The 26,816-nt window shown below is 47.5% G+C and overlaps 2 protein-coding genes across 8 annotated transcripts in view; one reads left to right on the top strand and one right to left on the bottom strand.

Moving 5' to 3' along the window:
- Positions 1 to 6,916: 6,916 nt before the first annotated feature.
- asrgl1 (asparaginase and isoaspartyl peptidase 1) lies at positions 6,917 to 18,267 on the bottom strand. Of its 5 annotated transcripts, XM_072709560.1 has the most exons (9): positions 18,002 to 18,267; positions 16,572 to 16,936; positions 15,782 to 15,838; positions 14,185 to 14,386; positions 13,716 to 13,858; positions 12,558 to 12,760; positions 8,767 to 8,888; positions 8,334 to 8,444; positions 6,917 to 7,522 (listed from the first exon to the last, which is right to left on the bottom strand). In XM_072709560.1, exons 2-9 carry the CDS (start codon positions 16,629 to 16,631, stop codon positions 7,302 to 7,304), a joined length of 1,119 nt encoding a protein of 372 aa, XP_072565661.1. In that variant the 5' UTR covers positions 16,632 to 16,936; positions 18,002 to 18,267; the 3' UTR covers positions 6,917 to 7,301. The 5 variants fall into 5 exon arrangements, with proteins under 5 accessions (XP_072565661.1, XP_023695361.1, XP_023695370.1 ...); XM_023839593.2 differs by lacking the exon at positions 15,782 to 15,838; XM_023839602.2 differs by lacking the exons at positions 15,782 to 15,838; positions 16,572 to 16,936.
- An 877-nt stretch (positions 18,268 to 19,144) lies between these two features.
- LOC111859226 (regulating synaptic membrane exocytosis protein 1-like) overlaps positions 19,145 to 26,816 on the top strand; it is a 31,448-nt gene continuing 23,776 nt past the window's right edge. For all 3 annotated transcript variants that reach the window (XM_072709559.1, XM_023841734.2, XM_023841743.2), the window contains exons 1-3: positions 19,145 to 19,848; positions 20,245 to 20,316; positions 25,698 to 25,902. In XM_072709559.1, coding sequence (XP_072565660.1) covers positions 19,694 to 19,848; positions 20,245 to 20,316; positions 25,698 to 25,902 — 432 coding nt within the window. In that variant the 5' untranslated portion in view covers positions 19,145 to 19,693. The remainder of the gene's footprint in view (positions 19,849 to 20,244; positions 20,317 to 25,697; positions 25,903 to 26,816) is intronic.

Below are 26,816 nucleotides of genomic sequence, written 5' to 3'. Positions count from 1 at the left end.
CATCTTGTCCAGCATGTGATTGGCTCAGAATGGCATCCTCCACCTGACCTGACCCCGCCCCCCTCCTGGGTACCCCATCACACCAGCTGTGTCTGCCTCCTGCAGCGGCCCCCCCACCCCCCACCCACCACCACCTCCCACACACACAGACACACACTTGGGAAATCCCCTCGGCAGTTTCTAAACCTGTCGATGGACCGTTTCATTTATTTTCTTTGTCTCTAGCAGGTGACACTGCTGGTGTCGGCCCTCTGTCCCAGCCCCCCCGCCCCCCCCCCCAAGGCGATGCTGCTCTCCCAGGCCAGAGAGCGCAAACAGCCCATCTCCCAGCCTCTGCTCTGGCCACAGCTGAGAGTGTAGGATGTTTACACGCCCTGGGGCCTGGGGTGGTCCTGAGGTCGGAGGTCACGCAGACATTTGTGGGGGGGGGGGGTAAGCTAAGAATGGTGAAGGGCGGGAGTGGGACGTCAGGGTGCTTGCTGAAGATGACCTTGTTGGACCCTGTCACTGAGCAGTATCCTATAACAGGAAGTAGCTGACGTTGTCACGGCCTGTTTCCGCCCCCTGTAAAATAATGCCTGCTTTTTCAGCGAGAAGGATGTTGAAGGGGAGCAGGAAACACAATGAGGGGCAGGTATGACAGGACTCATCCGGGAAGACCGACGCGACAGTCCTGTAATAATCCAGTGGTTTCACTGGAGAGCCTCTGGTCTGGGGCATTGCTGTCACTGTCTAGGACGTGGAATAACAGGCCGGCAACAAGCTACTGCTTTAGCCTCTAATAGACAGAGATATGACTTGGCAGAACAACCCCACAGTCAGGGCTATAGTCTATAATGGCTCTGTTCCCCCAAAGGTGACGGTAGTAGGGTCTCCGGGTCTGGAGCTGTCCGGGGTGCTGAAGCGGGGCGAGGGTTTCAGCAGAGCCCAGCTGACGGACTCACTGGGAGCCTGATGGTGAGGATCTGGCCCTCCATGCACACTGGGTATCAATGACACTTGCCCTAAAGAAAAGCCCCCCAGGAAGGACTGGACGATTATCACTGCAGACAGAAAGAGCTTGGAGTCACATGGGTGCTGTGGAACATGCCCTCCCTTCTGTGTCTGTATGCCTTGCCAAGGACCCTACTCCTCTGATAAAAACAGTGGCCAATCCAATACTGCATCTTCCCATTTTGGTAGCTACCTGAGTCTCTGGAAGGTTAGACCCCATGAGATCTGTCTTCGGTCCCGCAGAGAGACGCCCGAGGCCTCATCCGCCGCCCCGAGGCCTCATCCGCCACCCCGAGGCCTCATCCGCCGCCCCGAGGCCTCATCCGCCGCCCCGAGGTTTCATCCGCCGCCCTGAGGCCCGCAGCTGCGCAGCGTCCGCTCAGCGTCACAGCAGTTGGCGGCTGCAAACATCTGACTGAAAGCTCCATTTAGCGCATCAGCTTCCAGTCAAGGATGTTTACAGTTGCCCCTTCTGCCAGCTGTCCAGGGCCACCCAGAAGCTGAGGAGCACTCCGTCCGGCCCCGCCTCCCTTTGCTCCAGGGCGATCAAGGCTCATTAGCCACAGCAAAACCTCACTTTTAAAACTAAGTAACTAGGCTAAGTATCATTATAATCATTTTTGAATTCCATCCATCATTTTTCCACCCTGGACAATACGATGATCCACAGGACATACGTAGACACACAGTACAAGATATTTCAAGAGGCTATTTTGGACTGTGGAAGAAAGTCAGAGCACCTGAAGGAACGCCGGGAAATGTGAGGAGAGCATGCAAACCCCACACACGCATAGTGGTGGTGGTGGGGGGGGACGGGGGGACGGAGATTTATGAAATTCGAATTCCCAGCCCTGGAGGACAGGGAAGTAGGAGGCTGTAACCAGGGCTAGAGATTACCTGCCTCAAGTAGGCCAGCATAATTTTGATGAAGGATGAATATAAGAAAACTGAACATTAGCCTGCTGGCTAGTTTAAAAACTGCATGTCGGATTACATTTTTTACTGAACTAGCCCAGGTTACTAGTAGCAAAACATCTTAGGTTCCAGCCCCGGCTGTACTGGTACCTACTGTACTCCTGTGTTGCCGTTTATTAAGTAAATATGCTAGCAAACTGCATGCATTACTAGTCAGGAAGTAACTTTTACTGCCCTCCCTCTGTGTCAAGTGGAGCTGTCAGCCAAACACTAGCATTCGGTTCCGTGGTCATGGTCTCGTGTACATGTCAGAGCTCCTCCTAGGGGTGAGGAGGTGCAATATCACTATCAGGGAAAAATCTGCCCACAGGGTCATCTTCATACCACAACCTCGGACCAAAGACCTTGTGTGACCACACACACTCCTAAGCCAGAGGGGGAAGTGGCTCAGTCCCATGGGCCTCCGGCTTCGCTGCTATGATCGACCGGATCGCCCGCCAGGAAGGAGAGCGGCGCCAGTGGTTTATGTGACACCTGATTGGTCAGTGGGTCGGTCGCCAAGGCGAGAAAGCGCAGACTCTGGGTCCCTGGCAGCCGCCATGGCAGCGCCTTACCAAGAGGGGGTGCACTTTCCTGCCCAAATTTTATAATCACGCCTACAGCAGCACGCCATTCAGAAGAAGCAGCCCCCCACTCAGCCATCCGTGAACCAAGTCCACATGGCAACATGCCTTGCCAGTGCCGGGCCCAGCCAAACTCCCAGGGTGCCCTGCGGGTGGGTCACGGGAGAAACAAAGCAAGCTTTATCGGAATACCGCATTCCTGGGATTCTGTGCGCTTTGGCCAGGGCCGACACTCCCATATTTCTGGTGGGTTTCCACAACACAGCCCAGGAGACAGAACCAGAATGATTACTTGTATCCCAGGGGGGTAAAATGACATTAACAGCCTACAAGATCCCAAGATAACCTGCTCAATGGCAGCCAGCAGTTTCGGGGGACGGCCAGAGAGGGCAAAGGATCCTTGCATCTTAGGTGGGAGGGGGATCCTGCTTTGTGTCTGATAGGCCACCCAGTCATAAGGATGTTCAGCATTGGCTTCTGGACCACCAATAGGGGAAGCCCACCTGGCTGGCTAGCCCCGCCCCACTACTGTACTCACAGCTAAGCTTCGCTAAGATGCAGTGGGACTTTCGTGCCCCAGAGCAATCAGTCAAGCGTGGTGAAGATAGCATTTTGAGGTAGCAAGCCGTTCCCCCCCCCCCCCCTTCCATTGAAAGCTCAAGACTGGGATGAAATGACTGCATTCACGCTGAATCTACTCGCAGATCAAGAGCCTCGCTCATCAAAGCATTCCTCCTGAAATTACGCTTCAGCCACATTTCTTTAGAGTGAAGTTATTCAATGCTGGAAACCTTGCGGGGGGGTGGGGGGGGGGGGGGGGGACGAGTGAAATGCAACTCGGATCTCAACTCGTTTGGACTATTTGGTTTCTGCTTGAAAAATCTTTGATCTCCTTTAACCACACATGTGCACATTTTCCCAATTCAAAGCTCATCTATCACATGATTATACACCTTTCCCTTTCTACCCACAATGACACCACATTTATATAAAAAGAAATTAAAAACCAGTTAAAAACCAATTAAAACAATCATGGTCTTTTTTCGAAACCTATCCCTCCAGAAGAGAAAATCATATAACAATATAAATACTGCATGCATATTCCATTTTTCCTCAATTATGTACTCCTTAATATTAAAAGATATATTTTAATCTTATATTAAATCTTGGTTAAATTGTATTTATTTCAAGAACTGCATCGTTTGAACTAAAATATGGTATATATAACAGCGTTACTGTGCTCCAAAGAAATGAAGACTTCATGCAACACTGGGCTTCGGGGGCAGGGCGGCATGGTCACATGACCATTATAGCAACAAATAAAGCGAGAGGAAAACAAAGCCGAGAGTAATTGCGCCTCCGAGGGGGCCGGTCAGCAGGCTCCCTATCCGAGCAGCCGCTGCCCCGCGAGTCCGTCTCCTCCGTGGTTGTTTATTCCATAGGGGATAAGTCACATGCAGCCCTGCTCCTCATCAGCTGAGAACTAAAAGAAAATCCTGCTCGGGGTCCCAGGCAGCCCTACAACCACGACGGACAAGCCCCCGATCGTGTTCCCCTCCCCTCCCCTGACTTGTGAAAGTCAGCTGGCTGTCAAAGTTCTCCCAAATGCCACAAACAGACCACAGTCACAAAGAACTGGAATAGCATCTTTCGCAGCAGGCGAGCACTATGTTGCTAGCGGTTCTCATGTGGCATGAAGGCACTTGCAGCAATAAAACTCAAAACACAACACCTTTATCAGCTCCGGGGGTCCCGGACATTAAAACAGCCATTATCAGAACAATTGTAGGCCTACCTTGTATTTTAGAGGATGAGAATAACGTATATTTGCCAGCTTAATTTTAAAGATGTGAATTACTCTACTATTAAAGATAAGCGAACTGGGTTTTTTTTTTTACTCAAAAATTCTGGTAAGCTGGAGCTCCTGAACACTAAAGTCTAGTTTGCTGAGCATCGCCCAAACGGAATACTCCAGAGTTTCAGGTGTTTCCAAACCTTCCCTTCCTTGACAAAATTAATCCGAGTCTCTGAGGTTTATAAATTAAGGTTAATTACCTTAAATGCATTTTGCAGCGTGCAAGTAGAAATCAATCCAATATTGTAAAAGTCTCCCCCCCCCCTCGCCTCGCACGTCCTCGCCTCGTTTTGGTTCAGATTTCCTCAGTATAAACTGAACATGGAAAATCTTGAAATTTTACAATAAATCGGCATGTTGCACCGGCATGTTGTACAGGACGTTGTCGGCACAGCTGCACACCCTGTCCGGCGGGCGCTGTAGGCAGGATTCAATCAATCCGCTCCCTCTCTCTGGCACAACACAAGTTATCAGCTCATTCCCTGCTTAGAAACCGCAATCGCCATAGTAAACTCCTCCAACACTCCCGATGTCCCTTAAAATCATGCAGAGTTATTTAAAGCCGGAGTATCGCCCCCCCTGGCTTACAGACCCTCGCCATGTTCTTCGCGTCTTTTTTCTTTTCCTCTCCCCGCAGTTTAAGCGCGTCTCCGGCTTTGGCAGAGTGATACTTCGTGCTTCTTTGAGTACCTATTTTTAAGTGCGCTCCGCTTCTGCAAATCCGAAACCCCCCTTTTAAAAAGCGCTAAAGGCGCGCACTTACGTCCCGTTAAAAAAGCCGGAAAGGCTGCTTTCGTCGCCCGGCTCCCAAGCTTTCCGGGTATCTGTCACGGACGCCGGACGATCGCTCGGTTCCGACTTTTTCTATGACGGCTGTCTTTCGGCCCGGCCCCCTTTCTGCCATCGCTACGGGACGCTGACCAATGACCGGCAGGACGATGTACATCAATGGGACGGTCTCACATGCCAGTGCCCCCCGTGCGCGCGCTTCCCAGTGACCTCCAGCAGAAAAAGAAACGCTGGCGTAATGAAGGTATCAGATGCACGATCTCGCAATTAACCGTCCTCTCGTCATAAGACTTCTACGTCCCGTTATTACATATTTATTTATACAATGTGGAGGAGGGACGGTACATTGAGAGGCTCGACCAGGACCGGGCCTGTTATCTGGGGAAATGTTTGCATAGTCTGCTTCGTTGCCTGGGAATGCGCTTTACTCTGTGGCGCAGTCGGTGCGCTTATACACTCTGCATGGCGCTGCTATGTGAAACACGGTTCAGATCCTATCGGACCTCATGGAAATGTAACTCCCATGAAAGCAAGCAGATGTTTGCCTTGTATTTATCCTGTACGTAATACCACCCCTGCGCAATTTTAACCAAATTAGGCGTTTAGTAATCCCGAATCACGCTTAACTGTTTGCAACACACATGCACTCACCATGATAAGATATGGCACTAACTGCAAAAGAAGACTATCTCTCAAACTGTTGGCAGTCTGTGATTTGCTGCTGTCCAAAAGTGTACTGAAATAACAGCAGTATGGCACAAACTCAAAAATGGGATTTTGTTAGTAAATTTGCCCAGTTTAACCACACTGCCCACTATATTTGATTGATACTGTGATTACATTTGATTACATTACATTCGGTTACTTTATTTGAAAGACTCACTCTGCAAACAGGCATTTTGAATGGGAAATCACCTGCCGTACAAACACACTCGAACGCTTCTGTGCTGGAAAGCGATCCAGGCAGAGATGGAGTTGCTTCCTGGGGCTTGGATGGATAACATGTTCATGTCTGTGGAGTTGGCACCAGTATAGCACATACCCCACCCCCTGCCCCCCATATGACCTCCAGCAAACAGGCCATCACAGTACACCCCCTATATGCACTGTTCCCATGGTCATTCAAGGGTCAAAGGTCACACTGTAGTCCTGCCCCCCACCCCAATCACTGATTTTAATATCATGGTCCCAACTTACCTGATCAAAGGTAATACAAGAAGAACCCAAAACCAAAACCCTGTGTGTGTGTGTGTGTGTGGAGGGGGGTCACACATACCAGGCCCACCTAGTTTCCTGTTTCAGGTAAAATCATCCCTCCATACGCTCACATTATTGTGCAAAGACATCAACAGACCCAAGTCACATGATACATTTCAGCCAATCAGGCACACTTAATATTATACCAGGGCAAAGTTCTACCCCCTCCAGCACTTTAAAACCAGCGAAGCAAGCATGAGGAGAGGAGTTTTGGACTCAGTTCCATCTGTTTTGAATACAAACAGGCAAGATCGCTGGGGCTAGCAGAAGCAAAACAAGTTCTCATAGTCCCGATGCTGAGTCGTGGACGTTCACCTCCACAACCTTCTGCTACACTGTTGATACCAAACACAGTGTCACACTACAAGATCTGTTTTTCCTAGTCACACCAACAGGGAAGTGTGCGAACACACTCTGAAAACGCTGCGTGAACAGAACCGTATAGCAATAGTAAACACAAGGAAGGTCGCGCAGAGGACATCAACACAGTAACAAGGAGAGTTTATTGTGTCGTATTTAGAGTTTCAAAGAAATACAGTAGCTCTACATGCAAAAATCACATCTAGCATTTATCAGTAAAAGGTAACGTGAGTTAAATCGAATCTCTGGTTGACAAAACTGTCAGTCTGGTTGACAGAATCAATCCCTGCATGAATTTAGATATTCAAAATACATTAAAGAAATCTAAATTCAGATTTTTAAATACTGTTTGATCACAGTGCATTCATGTGCAATTTTGTGTGTAATCATAATGCAAGTTGTGTGGCCATGGACAGCAAAGCTGGCCCTCTGGGGGTGAGTTGTGAGTGGAGATCATGGAGTGTTAATGTGTGTACTTGAGGAGAGGTCAGAAATCTCCCTCTCTGAGACTAAGGGCCTTTAGGGTCCGTGATTGGCTGTGTGAAATGCTCACCCACATAAAGCCCATAATGCAACTGGTCGCCTTGCGCTGCCGCCCATGCCATCTGGGCACTGGTGAAACGGGCTGCCCAGTCGCCCCGGGGGTCCACCACCACCACCCCTCCCAAGCCCTGCACCCGGTCCTTCATGTAGGCTAGACCTTGATCCGCTGCCTCTTGAGCTGACTTCCCTGCATGGTTGGGGAAAAGCAGGGGGGGGGGGAAGAAATAGCTGAAAGATAAACCATCTCCCCCAGCACGGATGGGGGGCGGGGCTTCTGAAGTCTGAGGAGGACCCCCCCCCCCCCCCGAGGTCAGAGGTTGACTGTAAACACTACGCAAGAATGTGAGGCTCCCTCCTCCCACACTGGTTAATATTTAGCTAACAAACACCAGGTCAGCAACTCTGACAGCCTCCGAGAGCTAAAGTATCTAGGGGGGGGGTGAGGGGGAGCGGAGGAATTCAGATCCCAGGGGGGGAACGACCAGACAAGGAATATTCAATTACGGCAGCGGAAGACCGAGTCCAGAAAGCTTTCAGCTCTCATTACATCATTCAGAGCTCGAAAAAAGGAGTTTAACGGGTTCAGTGAAGATGTTCCAATCAGGTGCTTCACTGTGGGAACAAAAGCGTCTGTAGGAAACACCGCCCCCCCCCACAGAGCACAGACTGATCTCCAAGTATCTGTCCAGCTTCCCTTTTAGTAGAATACCGCCGGTGCCTGTGATTCCCAGACAACTAGTGTAGCCCCCCCCCCCACTCCTGGAAACAGCCCCTGTGTCCAGGATCCATCCCAAGTTTCGTTTCTGTTTCACAGGCGTGATGGACGCCGTGCCTGAGCAGGCCGACGAAACGTGGGCGTGCGACGTGTGAATCCGAGGTGGGGGGGGGGGGGGCGGGGCGGGGGGAGTGCAGAAACACTACGGAGCATCGTAACGCCCGCGGGGGCGGGGGGGGGATGTATACAGCGCGGCTCAGTGTGCGTGTCAGGAAGGGCGTACCTTGCTCCATGTAGAACAGGATCAGCCTGGACAGGGTGACCTTCATGATGGCCTCACCGTGGCCCGTAGGGGACACAGCTCCGACATGGTTGTCAGCATAAGCGCCACACCCTGGGGACGACAGGGATGGCATCACTCAGGGAAAAGGACGAACACTGGCAAGGATGGAAAGGGATGGCGCATGATGGCTTGGACAGAGAGAATGATGCTTAAATTCATTATTAAAGACAATAGACAGCCAGACAATAAAATCAGCTGATATCAGCACTGAATGTAGCAATACTTTTTATGGCCACCAGGTGGCATGGCAGACAAGTTAAACCTCTACATGATGTACTGTCACTCTAACAAACTTAAGACAGAGTAATGTTTGCATAAAACCAGTCATCGTCAAGGCTGTGTGTTACTATCGAGTAATGAAGTGAGGACTCACCAATGCAGGCTGTGTCTCCCACACGCCCCTCCATCTTATTCAGCATGCCTCCGGTTGAAGTGGCACAGGCAATGTTGCCCTGTGCGTCTACCGCTACGGCACCCACTGTGCCAATCTTGCCCCTTAAAGGTACACACACACACACACACACACACACACACACACACACTGTAAGGCAGTGATTAAAACAACACATGGAATCTCACAGGCTTAATTTTAGACGATTCTGGCCACTGATGTACCTCACCCTAACTGCAATCTTACTTATGTTTAGGACCCGAAAGCCAAAAATACGAAAGCAGTGAGACGCAAAGAGAGAATGGGCTGATAGAGGTGAGCCTCTGTGCACCGTGACATTAATCTTGGTCTCTTTGCCTTTGTCCAGATGACTACAGTGAACAATAATGGAACAAAAAAAAAAGAAACAACAAAATAAAAACAGACCGAACACAGCAAGGACAAGAAATTGTGTATGTAGTAGGGAAAAGCCAGAAAACACTAAAGCATGCATATTCTAACCAAATAACGGGGCGTCTTTTACAACAGCTCTAAGATCTAGATTTTGGACTTTCGACACAAAATGCTACAAAAAAAAAAATCCTTTTAAGAAACCCCTGTCAAACTGCCAGTTACCAAGAGTCACAAGTGCAAGCGATACAGGCAAATGGTTGACATGGCAACAGAGAAGCAGGACATGCTCTGCATGCGAAAGAGCTGAGAACTCAAAACAGCAGAGAGGGCTCAAAAGATAGTGATAGTCTTTGCGGGGCATCTTCCGGCTAAACCCGCATCTGCCCACCTGGCAGAGGAGCCCTGTACTCCGCATAATAAAATCAGAGAGACTCACGTCTAAACTCGTCACCCAGCTGGAGTGAGAAAGGACAGCTGGATGAGTCCTGCAGTGTTAAACATTTATATTAATGACTTTCTGGGATAAAAAGAAACAGCCTGTAGCTGAAGATGTCGCACTCCATAATGTGGAACTTAACGTCCTGCTCTGTGTAGACAACCTAATCCTGCCACTGAACACAGGCTGTGGCAGAGCCTTAAACCATCTGGAGCAGGAGGGGACGGTCTGCACCCTGACAATAGCGGCACAGAAAGAGAAAACCATGGAACCACGATTCTTGTGGAGAAAAAAAAAAAGTTAGAATCAGTAGCTTGATCAAACATCATGTCAGGCTTGATTTATACCTGAATTGCACTATTAAGGAGCTTTCATTTAACCAGCAAAACCACAGAGCTTGAGACCAGCACCTAACTGAAGTCACACTCAGTTCCACAATACCAACCCAGAGCTGCAAAGTTCAAGCCTCAATGCACCCTAGTCTGAATCAGGTCATCCAAGACACCACACAGCAATACTACATTCCCCTGCAGCACAGCTCCACAGAAGGTCCACCAGGCTCTGGACATCTAAGAGTTCGGCCCAAAGAACAGCCTCTCCGAACCAGCCAATTGTAAAGTTCTCCCAGAACACTGGTTAAAAATATAAACCGGCTACGGAGCATAACCAATGCATAAGCCAAATGAAAAAAGGTTAATCACAATGCAAAACACAGGCACTAGAGGAGATTATATTTAGTCATTTAGTGCCTTTTCTGTCAGAAATACAAAGCATGCAGATTCTGACCACACAGTGACTGCAGCCTCGCCATGGAAACCATACACAGAGCTGGCTGCCCAGAGGACTTCGTGAGGTCACCATGCAACAAACAAGATGGAGATGTGTTCTGTAGCAGAGAGCAGTAGATACCCCCCATACGATATGCCAAAACAAGCTCTGCTGCTCTCTGCTACAATTTGCCCAGATTTCTAAGCGAGAAACACAGACCGAAGGTCTTGCTCTTAGCTAATTTGTAGTTTCCGGTCTCAGGCTGAGGGGTAAACATGTCAATTTTCCGGAGTAAACAGTGGAATCTAAATCAGAGGCCCAGATAAATAGGAGAACATGTCCACAAATATTTCTATGCCTGCTAGGGGCTGCACGATATTGGAAATGGGTCAAATATTGCAATGTGATTTTTTTTTTGCAATCAATATTGTGAAGTACATAAAGCAAAGAAAGAGTTGAAAATTAGAATTCCGGTGTACGTGTACTCATACTTATGCAAATGGAAATAAAGGACTTATTTTATCCAAAGTAAATTATAGGCAAATGGAACATACCTACTGACAGAGTTGGTTAAAAAAGCTGGTTGTGTTGCTGTAAGTCATGCTGACAAATCATCTCAATATCGTCTCTATGGAATCCACAATATTTCCATACAACAGAAGACTGACTACTTTTGGTGACTGGTTCTTGTTCGCTTTTTTCCCTCCCCACTCATTCTACTAGATTTCTCACTAAAGTGTCACACTGTCAATGAATGAGTCTAACAAACCACGGCAAAATTATTTTGTCCGTCTTGGACAGCGCATGCAGGGCTCATGCAAAAGCAGCGGCGGTAAACTTTCCAGCAATTTTTAACTAGTACCAGATATGCAAAAGCAGCGGCGGTAAACTTTCCAGCAATTTTTAACTAGTACCAGATATGCAAAAGCAGCGGTGGTAAACTTTCCAGCAATTTTTAACAAATACCAGATATGCAAAAGCAGCGGCGGTAAACTTTCCAGCAATTTTTAACTAGTACCAGATATGCAAAAGCAGCGGCGGTAAACTTTCCAGCAATTTTTAACTAGTACCAGATATGCAAAAGCAGCGGTGGTAAACTTTCCAGCAATTTTTAACTAGTACCAGATATGCAAAAGCAGCGGTGGTAAACTTTCCAGCAATTTTTAACTAGTACCAGATATGCAAAAGCAGCGGTGGTAAACTTTCCAGCAATTTTTAACAAATACCAGATATGCAAAAGCAGCGGCGGTAAACTTTCCAGCAATTTTTAACTAGTACCAGATATGCAAAAGCAGCGGCGGTAAACTTTCCAGCAATTTTTAACTAGTACCAGATATGCAAAAGCAGCGGTGGTAAACTTTCCAGCAATTTTTAACTAGTACCAGATATGCAAAAGCAGCGGTGGTAAACTTTCCAGCAATTTTTAACTAGTACCAGATATGCAAAAGCAGCGGTGGTAAACTTTCCAGCAATTTTTAACAAATACCAGATATGCAAAAGCAGCGGCGGTAAACTTTCCAGCAATTTTTAACTAGTACCAGATATGCAAAAGCAGCGGCGGTAAACTTTCCAGCAATTTTTAACTAGTACCAGATATGCAAAAGCAGCGGCGGTAAACTTTCCAGCAATTTTAACAAGTACCAGATATACAAAAGCAGCGGCGGTAAACTTTCCAGCAATTTTTAACAAGTACCAGATATGCAAAAGCAGCGGCGGTAAACTTTCCAGAAATTTTTAACTAGTACCAGATATGCAAAAGCAGCGGCGGTAAACTTTCCAGCAATTTTTAATAAGTACCAGACATCCGAGCCATGCTCGGGCAGTATTACGGAAACACAGTATAATGTTTGGACGACAGGCCATGTAATATAATTACAGGTTTGAACCTCACACCCCACACAAATTCATTTGTTTCTGACCAGACACATAGCCAGATAGTAAAATAACAAGTACTGACCCACCTCAAAATTTGTCTGATCCCCCCCCCCCCAAATCTCAACCTAGCTATCACAGTCCTTGAAATGTGGCGCCCGCATGTGCAATAACATGCATCGTCGATATAAACAAAGCGCAAGCCTAAGCATGGCACAGTGCAAACAGTCTAAAGCTTTTCATTTCTGCACATATATGATCGATTTACTGATATGAACTTATATGCACGTTAAGGGTTATATACTCTGTGTCATGTGTATCTACTGGCGCTGATGGAGTCTCTCCGCCCATCATCATGCACTGCACTGGGTTGGCATCTGGGTCCAGGTTCTTCCTCCAGCGCATCCTGGCGTATTCAGTGATGAGTGACTCCTCGGGGACCTCGGGGACACCCATGGCTCTGGCGAAATGGGAGGCCCCCTCCGCTGTCAGGCACAGGTGGCTGGTCTGGGTGGGACAGACAAGCGGAACGAGACCCGCGGGTGAATGAGCCAGTATCCATTTTTATCGTCACCTCTAGCTTCTAAAATGTTGCATTTTAAAAGTCACGCCACGGTGATTTTTCTGTGGATGACGACACCACAAACACTATTACTGGTAAGCTGAGTTCGAATAGTCCTGCTCTTAGGCTCTTTCTTTGTTTAGAAAGATATTGTGTGGCTCCTGCTTCAATACGGCTTATGCTTGTAAATGGATATTCTTTGAGAAGCTCAGCCTAGTCGACTCCTCCACAACACGTTTGTTCACCATGTGTCATTTGTCTCAATTTTACATCACTTTGGACAAAAGCTAAATAATGTAAAGTTAAGAGCAGCCCTAGAGCAGAGCTTGGAAAATTTTCGGCCCGAGGCCCACATTAATTTTTTTTTACTTTAAAGCGGGCCACTTTCGCTGCAGACAGCCTGTTATAAATTTATGATTGGGATGACTGATGCAATCTAATGAGAATACAAGCAGTTTTATGGCTTTTTATGCCACATAAATCATGAGAGGTAAGCTTATGACATAAATTTATCGTTGTTTTTTTATCTTTAAAAAAAAAAACAAAAACAAAAAACGTCCTAACGACCATTCTTATTCTTTCAGTATGGATGACAGAGACACCAACAGTGAACATGGGACACAGCAGTTGCTATATTTGTGTATTGTGTACCTTTTAGTTACTTCGTGTACTGTCTTTGCATTTCGTTTTGCATTTTGACAGTGCACCAAGATGGCGGCACAAGGCGACTGCACAATGCTACTGCAACCCTCATATTATGAAATACAATAAACGAAAAAAAAAAAACGAATATGCTTTAACTTCCTGCTTGAAAAGCTGTAGTTTGCGCTGCCCTGCCCTAAAGGGTACAGACGATTTTGTGCGGCAGCGCCCCCAACTGGTAGATGTAGGCAGGTGTACCTTTTCCATGACAAGCCTGGCCAGCTGTACGGGGTTAGCGATCCTCCTGACCGCAGATACGGCTCCACTGGCCAGCGTGCGGCCGTCCATCACTATGGCGTCCATTTCCACGGTGCCATGTTGTGTGAGCACCGAACCGCGGCCTGGTAATAGTGCCGTAGGACCGGTTAGATGTGTAACCGGCAAAAACCGATGCAGTGTCTGTACTTGCCCGTCCGAACAGGTGCCCTAATTCTACTCAGTCGTTAAAACCAGTAAACAATCTATGATGTATTTACAATACTTCACGGATAAGAAAACAATCAGGTTTTAAAACAATTCTAAACGTCAAATTACATTACTTATTACATTTTTAAGTATAGCAATTTCTGTTACCAGTCTTTTTACAATTATTTTGAAGAAAACTGAAACTAATACATCGTGCCATACTGGTTCACTGTTTCTGCGGTCATCAGTATTAGCGCCATACCTGCATTGTACGCGGGGTTGTTCTCCAGGTTCGTGACGGCCTCGGTTACAGCGTCCATGGCGCTGCCCCCAGCCTGCAGACAGGCGTAGCCCACCCTGGCCGCCTCTCGCACCCCGGCACACGAGATCTGCGCGCGGTCCTTGGGGATGTGACCTGCTCCTCCATGCACCACCAGCACGGGCAGCGAGGGCATGGCTTGCAGCTGGAGAGCAGAAGAATGCACAGATCACCCTTATAGACAAGCCTCGAATTCCTGTAAAGTCACTTTAAATATGCCTAAAACGTAACACAAATCTTCTTAACAGTTGGTATTCTTAGCAGGCCCAGAAACGGGTGAAAAAAGGCACCTTTAAAATATTACACCAAACAAAATCCTGTAATACAAGTTGTGGTTTTGCGGACGCTTTTTCGAACAAAGCGACCACAAACGTGTCGCTGCTTTTTTATTGTTCTATACATTGTCCAAAGTCCGAGTTTTTGGCACCGCGATAAAGACAGTTTGAAGTTGGCGATTAGGGATTCCGTTAAATTTCTCTCTACAGCGCCGTAACGTGCAAATCAGTAAACGGTGGCATTTTGTTACTTGTGAGTTGCGAGTTCAGATGACATCACCCCCACCCCGAAATCTGCCGATATTATACTTCGCCTTATTATTTTCAAGAGTAAATAATAAAGATTGACCATATAAACAGGCTAATACTGACCACTCTGATTTTTTTATCCACAGTTTTTCTGCCATTGATTCATGTGAGGCAACAGAGGTTCAAAACACCCATTTCGAGAGTGGAAGCCTATTTGTAAAAGTCACACTGTCAATCATATTAAAAATGCATTTGCGTTACACAAACTTGGATATGTGGAAAAAGTCACAAATGTATTTTAGCACATTTCACGCCACTGGCCTCTATGGCTAAGTGGAATAGCAGCAGATGTAACACCAAACACCTAAAAAGTGACCAAAGCAGGCTCATATTGACCAGGCTGATTTGTGATTTTTTTCACAAATCAAATGGGGTCAGTCAGTTATACACTCACCTAAAGGATTATTAGGAACACCTGATCAATTTCTCATTAATGCAATTATCTAATCAACCAATCACATGGCAGTTGCTTCAATGCATTTAGGGGTGTGGTCCTGGTCAAGACAATCTCCTAAACTCCAAACTGAATGTCAGAATGGGAAAGAAAGGTGATTTAAGCAATTTTGAGCGTGGCATGGTTGTTGGTGCCAGACGGGCTGGTCTGAGTATTTCACAATCTGCTCAGTTACTGGGATTTTCACGCACAACCATTTCTAGGGTTTACAAAGAATGGTGTGCAAAGGGGAAAAACATCCAGTATGCGGCAGTCCTGTGGGCAAAAATGCCTTGTTGATGCTAGAGGTCAGAGGAGAATGGGCCGACTGATTCAAGCTGATAGAAGAGCAACTTTGACTGAAATAACCACTCGTTACAACCGAGGTATGCAGCAAAGCATTTGTGAAGCCACAACACGCACAACCTTGAGGCGGATGGGCTACAACAGCAGAAGACCCCACCGGGTACCACTCATCTCCACTACAAATAGGAAAAAGAGGCTACAATTTGCATGAGCTCACCAAAATTGGACAGTTGAAGACTGGAAAAATGTTGCCTGGTCTGATGAGTCTCGATTTCTGTTAAGACATTCAAATGGTAGAGTCAGAATTTGGCGTAAACAGAATGAGAACATGGATCCATCATGCCTTGTTACCACTGTGCAGGCTGGTGGTGGTGGTGTAATGGTGTGGGGGATGTTTTCTTGGCACACTTTAGGCCCCTTAGTGCCAATTGGGCATCGTTTAAATGCCACGGCCTACCTGAGCATTGTTTCTGACCATGTCCATCCCTTTATGACCACCATGTACCCATCCTCTGATGGCTACTTCCAGCAGGATAATGCACCATGTCACAAAGCTCGAATCATTTCAAATTGGTTTCTTGAACATCACAATGAGTTCACTGTACTAAAATGCCCCCCACAGTCACCAGATCTCAACCCAATAGAGCATCTTTGGGATGTGGTGGAACGGGAGCTTCGTGCCCTGGATGTGCATCCCACAAATCTCCATCAACTGCAAGATGCTATCCTATCAATATGGGCCAACATTTGTAAAGAATGCTTTCAGCACCTTGTTGAATCAATGCCACGTAGAATTAAGGCAGATCTGAAGGCAAAAGGTGGTCAAACACCGTATTAGTATGGTGTTCCTAATAATCCTTTAGGTGAGTGTGTGTATCAGGCAGGTAGTAGGAATATGGAGTATCTTTACACGTAAAGCTTACTAAGAATGAAACTACTATCCTAAATTGCAATATCCATGTTGTTTTTCACAAAATATTTTGCATACATATTATAACCATATTTACCTCTATGTCCACATGCCATGGAAATATATGACCTACATCACAGTCCAGTGGGCAAAACATCCAAAACAGTGACCCATGGATGGAAACAGGTTTATGGTGACCAAATGGGGTCAGTCAGTCATAGCTAAGCGTGAGTATCAGGAAGGCAGTAATGAAGAATCCTTTATTTGCCATTCACATAAGGATGAGTACATGCAGGTACACTGGAATTCTTCTCTTTGCCTATCCCTTCTTGCTCTCCGTGGCTTGGGGGTTACAGTGCAGGGTCACTCAATGCGCAGTGTCCTTGGAGCTGGGTGATCAGGGCCTTGCTCAATATCCCACGGACATGTGATTGTATCAGTCAATGGCAGACAAACTGTGGACTGTGAAAAAAATTACAAATCATAGTGGTCAATATGAGCCTGGTTGGACCTGCTTATATGGTCAAGTTTTTTTTAAAATGATTATTCATTACTATAAGAAGGACATTGCTGCCTTAGAAAAGGTGCAACGAAGAGCTACGAGAATGATTCCTGGTCTTAGAGGAATGTCTTATGAGGAGCGGTTAGCGGAACTGAATCTGTTTAGCCTTGAGCAAAGGAGACTAAGGGGGGATATGATTCAGGTCTATAAGATTCTAACGGGTCTGGATGCTGTTCAGCCAAATTACTATTTCAATATTAGTCTAAATACTAGAACTCGTGGCCATAAGTGGAAATTAGCGGGAGAACATTTTAAAACAAATTTGAGGAAGCACTTCTTTACACAGCGTGTAGTTAGAGTATGGAATAGTCTTCCTGCTAGTGTAGCGGAAGCTAAAACCCTGGGTTCCTTTAAATCAGAGCTAGATAAGACTTTAACAACTCTGAGCTATTAGTTAAGTTCTCCCCAAACGAGCTTGATGGGCCGAATGGCCTCCTCTCGTTTGTAAATTTCTTATGTTCTTAAATAAAAAGGCAAAGAATGATATCGGTAGATTTCGGGGTGGGTGACGTCATCTGAATTACTGTTAACGAGTAACAAATGCTACCATTTACTTATATACACGCTACTGCGCTGTAGAGAGAAATTCAATGGGATCCCGAATCGCTAACTGCAAACTTTCTTTACCACAGTGGTATGACATAGGACAGATGCACTTGTTTTTACTAGACCAGAGAATAATTAAAACCTTAATTAGTAAGAACAACAAAACAAATACAAACGACTTCTTTTAGTAAGCTGCATTGATAGTTAACTAGGCCTACATACAATAACCTGACCCTGACGATATATTTTGGAAGGGGTGGTTTATAAGATCGGGCTGAGAGAAAATATTTCTGCGAATATAGCGCCATGTCGAAAAGACGGAACAAAATAGACAAGTGCATGAGTACTGTTTTAGCATAGAGAGGAGGGTTACATTTCCTTTAAAGAAGCGTCTATGGGATCGGGTTCGCTGTTCCTACCTTATTATACGGGAGTAAAAGCAGAAGTCAGTATCAATATATTCACGTTATTGGCGTACTGTCTACCATCCGATTCAAGAACGCATAACAGTGGCGCGGAAATACATCTCATTCTCCTCTAACTTTTGTATTTTAAATGTAAAAAACTTGCAACCTCGTTCTCCTTCACGTGTATTTAAATAAAGAGTTTATGTATATAGGGTTTTTGGCGTTATATTGGCTGCGTCGACTAACAAGAACTGCAGCCGGTGTATACAAAAATAACACTATACTTGTACTTCCTGGAGGTATGTTCGTTCAAAATACAAGTAAGATCACAGTCCCTATATAAAAGTATTATTCCAAAGCTATGTTTATCGCTTAGTAAAATAGTTTATATGCAACTTACATCTTATACACAGTACCCCTATTTTTGTGAATTAAAATAATAATTCCCAGTTTTCCACATTCGCTTCGTTTTATGTGTCATTGAGATATTGAATGCAGAAAAGACTTTTATTTTGAATATATCTGACCGCCTTGAGTTTTCCCTGATGACGTCTCACATTCGACCATATGTCGCCATCTCCTGGACGCACAGAGGACATACTACTTGTTATTATTAATTAGAGTGATCACACCTGGGATATATAGTTCACCTAAAATTGCGTATATATTATTTGAGGGACATTGTCATAACTATATAATTTTTATTGTTACAAAATTCATTCAATCTTCAAAAAGATACGGTATATATATTTCTGATTACATATAACAAAAAATATTATTTTGCCCATTCTGTTTTTTCCTGAGTATATCAATATTCGACATGTTTTAGACAACATGATTCCACATTTTATTTCCATAATAATTCAAGCCAGACATTTCGTAACAGGAACATTACTATTTTCATTTTTTATTCCCCACACACTGCGGAGAATCGAGAGTGTGTTGGAGTTTGTACACCACATTTTTTTCAAGCAAAAAAGCCACGAATCCACTCGCGCTTATCAAATGTGAACGGTGCTTTCTAATCTTGTCGAAATAAATATTTCACTTATGACTTCATTGGCCAGATCGGTAAAAGCAAAGTGTTATTCCATTAGTCATTCATTGTAGAATTACACCAATTTTTCGTCAGCTGGGAGGGGGGGGGCACGGGAGGAAATGTAACCTATTTTGAGTTACTGTCACAAACCGAGCAGATCGCGGAAGTTAGAGGGATCATCGGCTAATACAGGTGACACAGAGAGAGGGGGGGAAAGGGAGGCGATCCATTTCCAGACGAGTATGTGTGTCTGTGATGGAGAGGCATCGGGGCTGAGGTATCCGTCTTTCTGACACCGGCGGCGGCGGCAGCATCACTGCCGCGCCGGGGAGAAGAGTAGGCTATCGGTGCCGCACGGGATCCGCCTTGCCTTTCACGGCAGTTCACTGACAGCCGCCGAAGAAAAGAGCCATCGGGTCTGTGTGATCTGTTGATGCATAGACCGTGGGTTTGGAGAGGGGACAAAGTCGGGAGGTGGGTTGGGTGAAGGTGGGCACGGATGCGAAAGGAGAACGGAAAAAAAACCGATTGCATGCTGAAATTCAGTAATGCGTCTGCAAAACAATGAAAATATTTCAAGACTTGCTGTCGGTGTGCTGTGCTGTAAATATCGGGCAACGACCCTTGCATTTTTGTCAATAACACGAGTCAAGGAGGGGTGAAACATGTCTGCTTCCGTGGGGTCCCGCACCGGATCCAACGCACCTACGGTTCTACCTTCATCGCCTGATATACCGGACCTCAGTCATCTCACAGAGGAGGAGAGGAATATCATTATGGCTGTAATACTTCGTCAGAAGAATGAAGAGGCTATGGTAAAGTAAGAGAATACCCATTCCTCAAACCCTTACGCTCCTAGTGATCTTCTAGTCCAGTCTATCCACAGACTAAGTAAGATCAGTCAACTTCTGGACTGTATTTTGCATGTACTCCCAGACACCACGGTGCTGGCCACTGCTGACAGCGTGTGCGGTGGTACATTTATTAATAATGCTTACCATTGCCCGTAGGCCTGCATGTTACTTAAGCATGTCGATTTTAAAAGATTGCAGCAGTTTTTGCATCAAATCCCCTGCGACGACAGTCGAATCGCACAAACGACACGTGTTCGGCTCTTTTCAAGTTGCATGGTGGCACACGGATGATAAACCTATACGTGTGTGTATGTGTGTGTGTGTGTGTGTGTGTTTCGCCGTGTGTCCCGTCCGATTCGCAGGCGCGAGGCTCACATTGACGCGAGAAGCGTGTCCCTGCTTGGGAAGAAACGACCGGAGCAGGATGACAGCGGGTAACTGCGCACAGCCTCTCACTTCGCTCTATCTCTCCATCCTTTTGGTCCCTTAAAATAGAAAAAAAAAAAAACTCTCGTCGAAAGCCAGCTTTTATTTTTGTATTCCTTCAGCAACAGGTGCCAAGAGAGATGCAGCAGGTGGTGTCGTTGTTAAGGAACTGTACTTGTAACCTTTAGACAGAAACCTTGGATCTAAGGTGCAGGACGGCTCCTGTACAGTTCATTTATTTAACACCTTTCGTAATCTCTTATCCGGTGCAGGGATGAGGTGTGGTCCGGTCGGTCAGGGGGGTACGCAGTCACATACAATGAGCAAATAAGAGACACCAGTTCACCGACACTGCAGGTCTTTGAACCATGGGAGGGAACTGGAGTTTCTAGAGGATACCCAGGCAAACACTGGAAGCACGTGGAAAGTCTACACAAGGCATAAATAATGCCTGTTGTATAACTGAGTGGAGTAATTAGCCCATGTACAGGGCTGCAGATGGTGGGGGGACAGGGGGGACACCCCCACAGTTTTATGCCTCATCAAGCATGCCTGGGTATGTTTAAAGGTTGAGACCTTTTGCTCATTGTTTGGTCCCCCCCACTTCAAAAATCTCTCCTGCACCCCTGGCTAAGTAAATGAATGAAATTGTAAGATATGGCCTTTTATATATGTCACTGTCTGCTGTACAGATTAATAATTTAAGGAATATAGTTGTGACTGTAATACCAGAATGGTCCCATTTCCCCTAAGAAAAGTTGTAGAGATGGTCTTAGGATTACATAGGAGATAGAACAGACTACATCACTGGCCATGTGATGGAGCTGTGGGCGTGGCTTGGGGGTGTGGCTTAGTGAGAATGGTTTAGTGCTTAGAGCTACTTAAGGGCTGCATCCTAAAACCATTATTTGCACCACCCTCCCTCGCTGCCTTTTCTTTACCCCGGAGGTTTTTCAAAATTCCTGTTGTTGAAGTGCTGTCCCAATACCATAGGGAACAAGTCACCCTTTGCCAGGGATGTGTGAAAGTCTAGTTGAGATTATCATTTGCAGAAGAGAAATTCACCTTTGGTGACACCCATGCATGACCTGGCATAAAAGCTTCTACTTCATTGATGACTTCATACATACAGGCAGAGCATGGAAAGTCAAGTGTGTCTCAATGCCTTTTTTTGTCCATGCTACCTTCCTCGCTCACTCACTCATTCCTTCCCTCATCATCTTCATGAACTTTCAACTTTAGACAGCATGTCATCGAGGGAGGGAGTGAGGGAGCCATCAAAAAACAGTTTTGGAGTGTAGCCAAGGTGTCCTCCAAGACACTGAGGAAACCAGGGGACAGGAGGGCTGCTCACTTCAAGAAAGGTGCTATGAGGTGTGATTTGATAGCAGTCAGAGCCAACCTATGGCACGGAGAGGAAGTATGAGGGTGAGGCCACAGGCTGAGGGTTTGGCCATGGGCTGAGGTTGTGGCCATGGGCTGAGGGTGTGGCCACAAGCTGAGGGTGTGGCCATGAGCTGAGGGTGTGGCCACGAGCTGAGGGTGTGGCCACGGGCTGAGGGTGTGACCATGGGCTGAGGGTGTGGCCATGAGCTGAGGGTGTGGCCATGAGCTGAGGGTGTGGCCACGGGCTGAGGGTGTGGCCACGAGCTGAGGGTGTGGCCATGGGCTGAGGGTGTGACCATGGGCTGTGGGTGTGGCCACGAGCTGAGGTTGTGACCATGGGCTGAGGGTGTGGCCATGTGCTGTGGGTGTGGCCATGGGGTGAGGGTGTGGCCTCGGGCTGTGGGTGTGGCCATGGGCTGAGGTTGTGGCCATGGGGTGAGGGTGTGACCACGAGCTGAGGGTGTGGCCACGAGCTAAGGGTGTGGCCACCCTGCGTGATCTTCCCCCTTAGCCATGCAGTCAGAGTGCATCAGTGCTGTGTCTCTAACATTAATCCCTCCGAGGGATAAAGACCAGAAGGGGCTTTAACGGCTTTGCCTCTAGCATTAGCACTGGAATATGCATAGCGTGAATAGTCTATTACTCCCCTAATATGCTGGCTCCTCCCACTCCCAGTGTAACCAAGCACCCCTCCTGCCATAGCCCCACCCACTCTGGACTGCAGCCCCCAAACCCTTAACATCCCTTGTTCTTCCCACCCCTGGAAGGCTGCTGTGACAATTCCGGCTGCTCCAGCTCTCCACATATCTGGGCAGCAGGTGTTCCAGGAAATTTATTTCGGACCAACCTGGGAAAGCTTCCTGTTTAAGTCAAGAGGGCTTTATTCATATGGCATCCATATACAGGTATACAGTGGCACTGGATAACCCTCCCCCAGGAGCAAAGTGAGGCATTCACAGTCATTTTAAAGGGTGTGAAGACACAGGAAAGTGAAGATAAAGGGCACTGGACTCAACTGTATATACTTAGTGGCTGAATGAAGACAAATAGGTGTTTTTATGCATGGATTTATACTCTGATTGTCACACTGCAATACTGCACTGGGGTTCTCAGGAGTTGGAACATGGGGACATGATTCAATACAGCTGGCTGCACTGGTAAGAGTGGGCAGCGTCGTTGTGACCCCAGTTACCAGTCATGAACTGATTCTTTCCCAATGCAGCTTGCCTGCCAGTGAAGGTAGACCTCGATCCTTTGTGAAAGAAAGTCTCAAAAAAGATGAAGTTCCTATGAAGAGCCCTCGGGGGTGTGATTTGTCACACTGGCTATTGACCAGATGCGTCCCCCCAGCCCACGGTCTATAGATAGACATGCACGCACGCACACTGCCCCCTAGCTGTGGGGCATGTGTCTGCACGGTTGATGCTAGGCCAATATAGCTGTACCTGCAGGTCATGTTGAGGTAGGCAGGTAGCTTCATTAGGGCTCCTGCCAAGACAAAAATGGCATGAGGTTAGCCTCGGCAAAAATAAGATCAGGGCCTCGCAACTGCAGTGCCCAGCCGGGCCAAGGGCATCTGTCGCCACCAGCGACCGGATACCGAAGAGTTTGCCCACGGCACGCCGACGCCATTCTGATCATCGCGCAGAGTGTGTGGGGGTGGAGTGACACAGGCAGGAAAGCACAGCGGGGCTCTCACTCTGTGCTGCGATGTGCCCTGTGGGGTGCCAGGGAAGCGGACAGTGGGGTGGCTGGGGGTGGAGACGGGGGGGAGGACAGGGAGGAGCATCGGAGGTGTCGGTCGGCTGTCTGGTCGGCCGTTTAGAGTTATTTAACAGGACTCGGAGCCGGGAGGCAGCTGGCGGATCCGAACACGGAGTGCGTGGCGAGCATTTGGTACGTAGTGGGTGGACGGGGGGCGGGGCATCCGCACGTGGGTGTTTTTTTGTCGGAGGGGCCTGGGAGCAGTACTGGGAGAGTGGCGTCGGAGCCCAGTGAGGAGAGCAGGACACCAGGACGGATCAGGCAAGTGAAACTCGCACGTCAGAACGGCGGAGGGGATCTGGGAGCTGAGGGTGCTTCTTCACAGGGATGGGTGCCTTTGATTCTGGGCTCGAACCCGGGTCTCACTTCTGCTTCTGCACCCCGATTGACCGTGAGGGATTCTCGCATGGGGTGTGTGTTTGTATGTTTTTTTTGGGGGGGGGTGGTGGAGGTATTGAGCCGGTGTCTACTAGCAAAAGTCCTGGAAAAAAAAAATAAAAACAAACAGGAGAGCCACCTCAAGTGGCGGCTTCCTGTGACTCCGGTCCCGCTCGCGCCAGGTGTCCCGTCCGTCCATCTGCTAGGTGTCAGGTAGGTGACGCCGGAGCGCGGTGCCCGAGGTATGAGCCTGGTGGCATCAAAGGCGTCGTCGAGCTATGAGCCGCTAATTGTGCCCCTTTTCTCAGCGGGCCGCCGGGGAGGTAACCGTCAGGATTAGGATGCGGGCGGATGGCTTACAGGAAGTGCTGCCAGGAAACTCAGCTCCGTGTTTCTGTGTATATGACCGATCGGAGGGTCGCAGTACAGCACACCTTAGTATCTAATAAACACGGCACATGGAACCTGTACCAAGCTACCAATATCCTTCTGAGAACCTGGGAATAAAAAGTTTAACTGAATTTTTTTTTTGTTGTTGCATAAATTAAGTGTTGCGGTGGCAAACAACACACTCCCACACACGCGTTGTCATCTTAAAGCTCTAACTGTCCTCTTTAAGGAGCAACAGGACTTCTAAGAGTGGCATGTGTAATGTGAGAGATATAAGAGACAACAATGAAGCCAATGCAGAGGACCAAAATACATTTCTGGATCTCAGAAGGATATGTGATATTTAGTGTGTAAGTTAAACACAGCAGAAAGGCATTGGAGTTTAGGGTGTAATATATACATTCAGAGGTCACTTTATTAGGTACATCTAGCTAGGACTGGGGTTGGGTCCACGGAGGCGCTGCAAGGGTGGGTGAGAGGTGGAAGCCATTCTGCACAGTATTTTCACTTTGTACTTGTTAGCCTTCCTGTTAGCTTTAACGAGTCTGACCATTCGCCTCTGACCTCAGAATTTAATGAGGTGTTTCCAGCCTCAGAAGTGCCAGTGACTGGGTGTTTTTTTCTTTTTTTTTTTGTTCATCACACGATTTTCTGGAAACTCTCGACACTGTGGGGCGTGAAAATCCCAGGATGATGACTGTTTCTGAGCTGCTGGACCCACCACGTCTGGCGCCGATGATCACACCACGTTCAAAAGCACTTAGCTCGCGCATCTAGGCCGTTCTTAAGCTCAGACACAAAGGAAGGGAATCTCTTGATCCAGTGTCTGTGCCGTATGTATGTCAGTTGTAGTCACATGGTTAGAGGAGCAGGCTGTTAGTGTTAATGAGCAGCTAAGAAACTGGCCACTGAGTGTAGATATAGTGCAGACACACACTGTAGCTTGATGTGTAATATACGCGCAACACAGATGCATTTCAGATAGTGTGTAACTTATGCAGACAGACAGGTCACATGCAGCACTGCGCAAAAGTTCTTAAGCAGTCAAAGAAATTTATGTTTAAATGAGTTTGATATTATGTTTGTCGAAGCGTATTAATTAATTCATTAATTGAGCTGGTGGTGAAATTTAACAAACGGTTGAGGCGCCCCTGAGGAGAGGTTTGGGAGCTGAGGCAGTGGTCATCTAGCCACCCAACAAGGCATCAGCAACTTTGTGGAGAAAAAAGAAATTTCTTCTGTGTTGCTGTTAATTTCCACAAACAAATAAACACTTACTACCTAGATAAATAGCTTTAAATATTTACTTCGACTGCCTAAGACTCTTGCCCAGTACTGTATTAATATTGTAGCTGTGCATCGTATTTCCAGTGAGACACGCAGCTTAGCTTAGCATGTAGCATGCAGCACAGACGCACGCTGTAGCCTGGGGCGTGATGTGTAACCCCTTTGCTGTCGTCCTTTGCCGCAGGCGGCCGCAGCGGCCGGTCAGCAGCTCCGAGGAACCGCCGGAGCACATGGGGGGCGGTGTGGAGCAGCGAGGGGAGCATCAAGCCCCCACCTGCTCCATCTGCTGCAAGACTAAGTTTGCCGAGGGTTGCGGACACACCTGCTCCTACTGCCGGACGAGGTTCTGCGCCCGCTGCGGGGGCAGAGTCTCCCTGTGCCCCGACAACGTGAGCCCCCCCCCTGCCGGATCCCCGTCCACCAGCCTCTCTGTACCCCCGTCTTGCAGTTTTCTGGATCTCATCTTGGTCTTTCGTCATCTGCTTGTTTCAATCAGTGATTTTCCAACCGGTCCATGGGGACAGTCCATGTTCTTGCAAAAATGGGGACTGTCTGGCAGGGAGCTGGGAGGGAGCAACAACGCGGGCCGTCTGGGGGCCCCCGAGGACCGGGCAGAGAAACACTGGTTTAGCTGACTACTTCTGCCAGACGGGGCAACACTGCACCTCATGCATGGTGGAGGGGTCCCACAGCAGGGGGGGGGGAAATATTTGTGAAATTTATGGGATTGTATTATCAAAAGCAATTGGTAAAATTTGCTAGCCCAGGGGGGTGGGGGGGCACAGTGGACCCCCTGCTTTGATGTGCCTGGGGGTCCCTCCACCCCTCCGCCTCCTGCACTATTGGGAATACTCCCTAAAAGTCCTGCCTCACATGGGTCACGGCTTTGGCGCCCTCTAGTGTTCATTCTGTTCATCTTGAATATCGCAAAAGAACTGAAAATGTAATCAGTCTTGGGTTTTATCTGACAGCCAGAGACCTGCAGACTCCATTTATCACGGGATAGAGAAATGGATTGATTGAAGACTTTCATGGAATGGGCAGCAGGGTTAGGTGGGACCATTCATACAATCCACTGGGGCGGCGCTCTACACTACAGCCTTGCACCCTAGATGTGTTCCATGCAAACTTCAGTAGGAACTTCACCTACAAGACATGTCCAATAACCAATCAGCATGAAGCGTTCTTCGTTATCGCCACAGTATATGGGGGGGGGGGGGGGGGGGGGTTCATGAGGAATGCAGACTGGTTAGCCAGGTGGAGACCCCATAATTCATCACCCCCCCCCCCCCTTCCTTTTGTG

The sequence above is a fragment of the Paramormyrops kingsleyae genome, chromosome 3, assembly GCF_048594095.1.
Source record: "Paramormyrops kingsleyae isolate MSU_618 chromosome 3, PKINGS_0.4, whole genome shotgun sequence".
NCBI lineage: Eukaryota > Metazoa > Chordata > Actinopteri > Osteoglossiformes > Mormyridae > Paramormyrops > Paramormyrops kingsleyae.
The sequence above is the reverse complement of the archived record's forward strand: the minus strand, read 5'-3'. Positions and strand labels throughout refer to the sequence as shown.

What these genes read in the sequence shown, in the direction of transcription:
- asrgl1 (XM_072709560.1), bottom strand. Translation starts at nt 16,631, where the DNA reads ATGTTTTGCCCACTGGACTGTGATGTAGGTCATATATTTCCATGGCAT. An exon ending in CAACCCCGCGTACAATGCAG is followed by an intron (nt 13,859 to 14,184) that starts GTATGGCGCTAA and finishes CACTATTACCAG; the next exon opens with GCCGCGGTTCGGTGCTCACA. An exon ending in GTAGATACACATGACACAGA is followed by an intron (nt 8,889 to 12,557) that starts GTATATAACCCT and finishes TGTACCTTTAAG; the next exon opens with GGGCAAGATTGGCACAGTGG.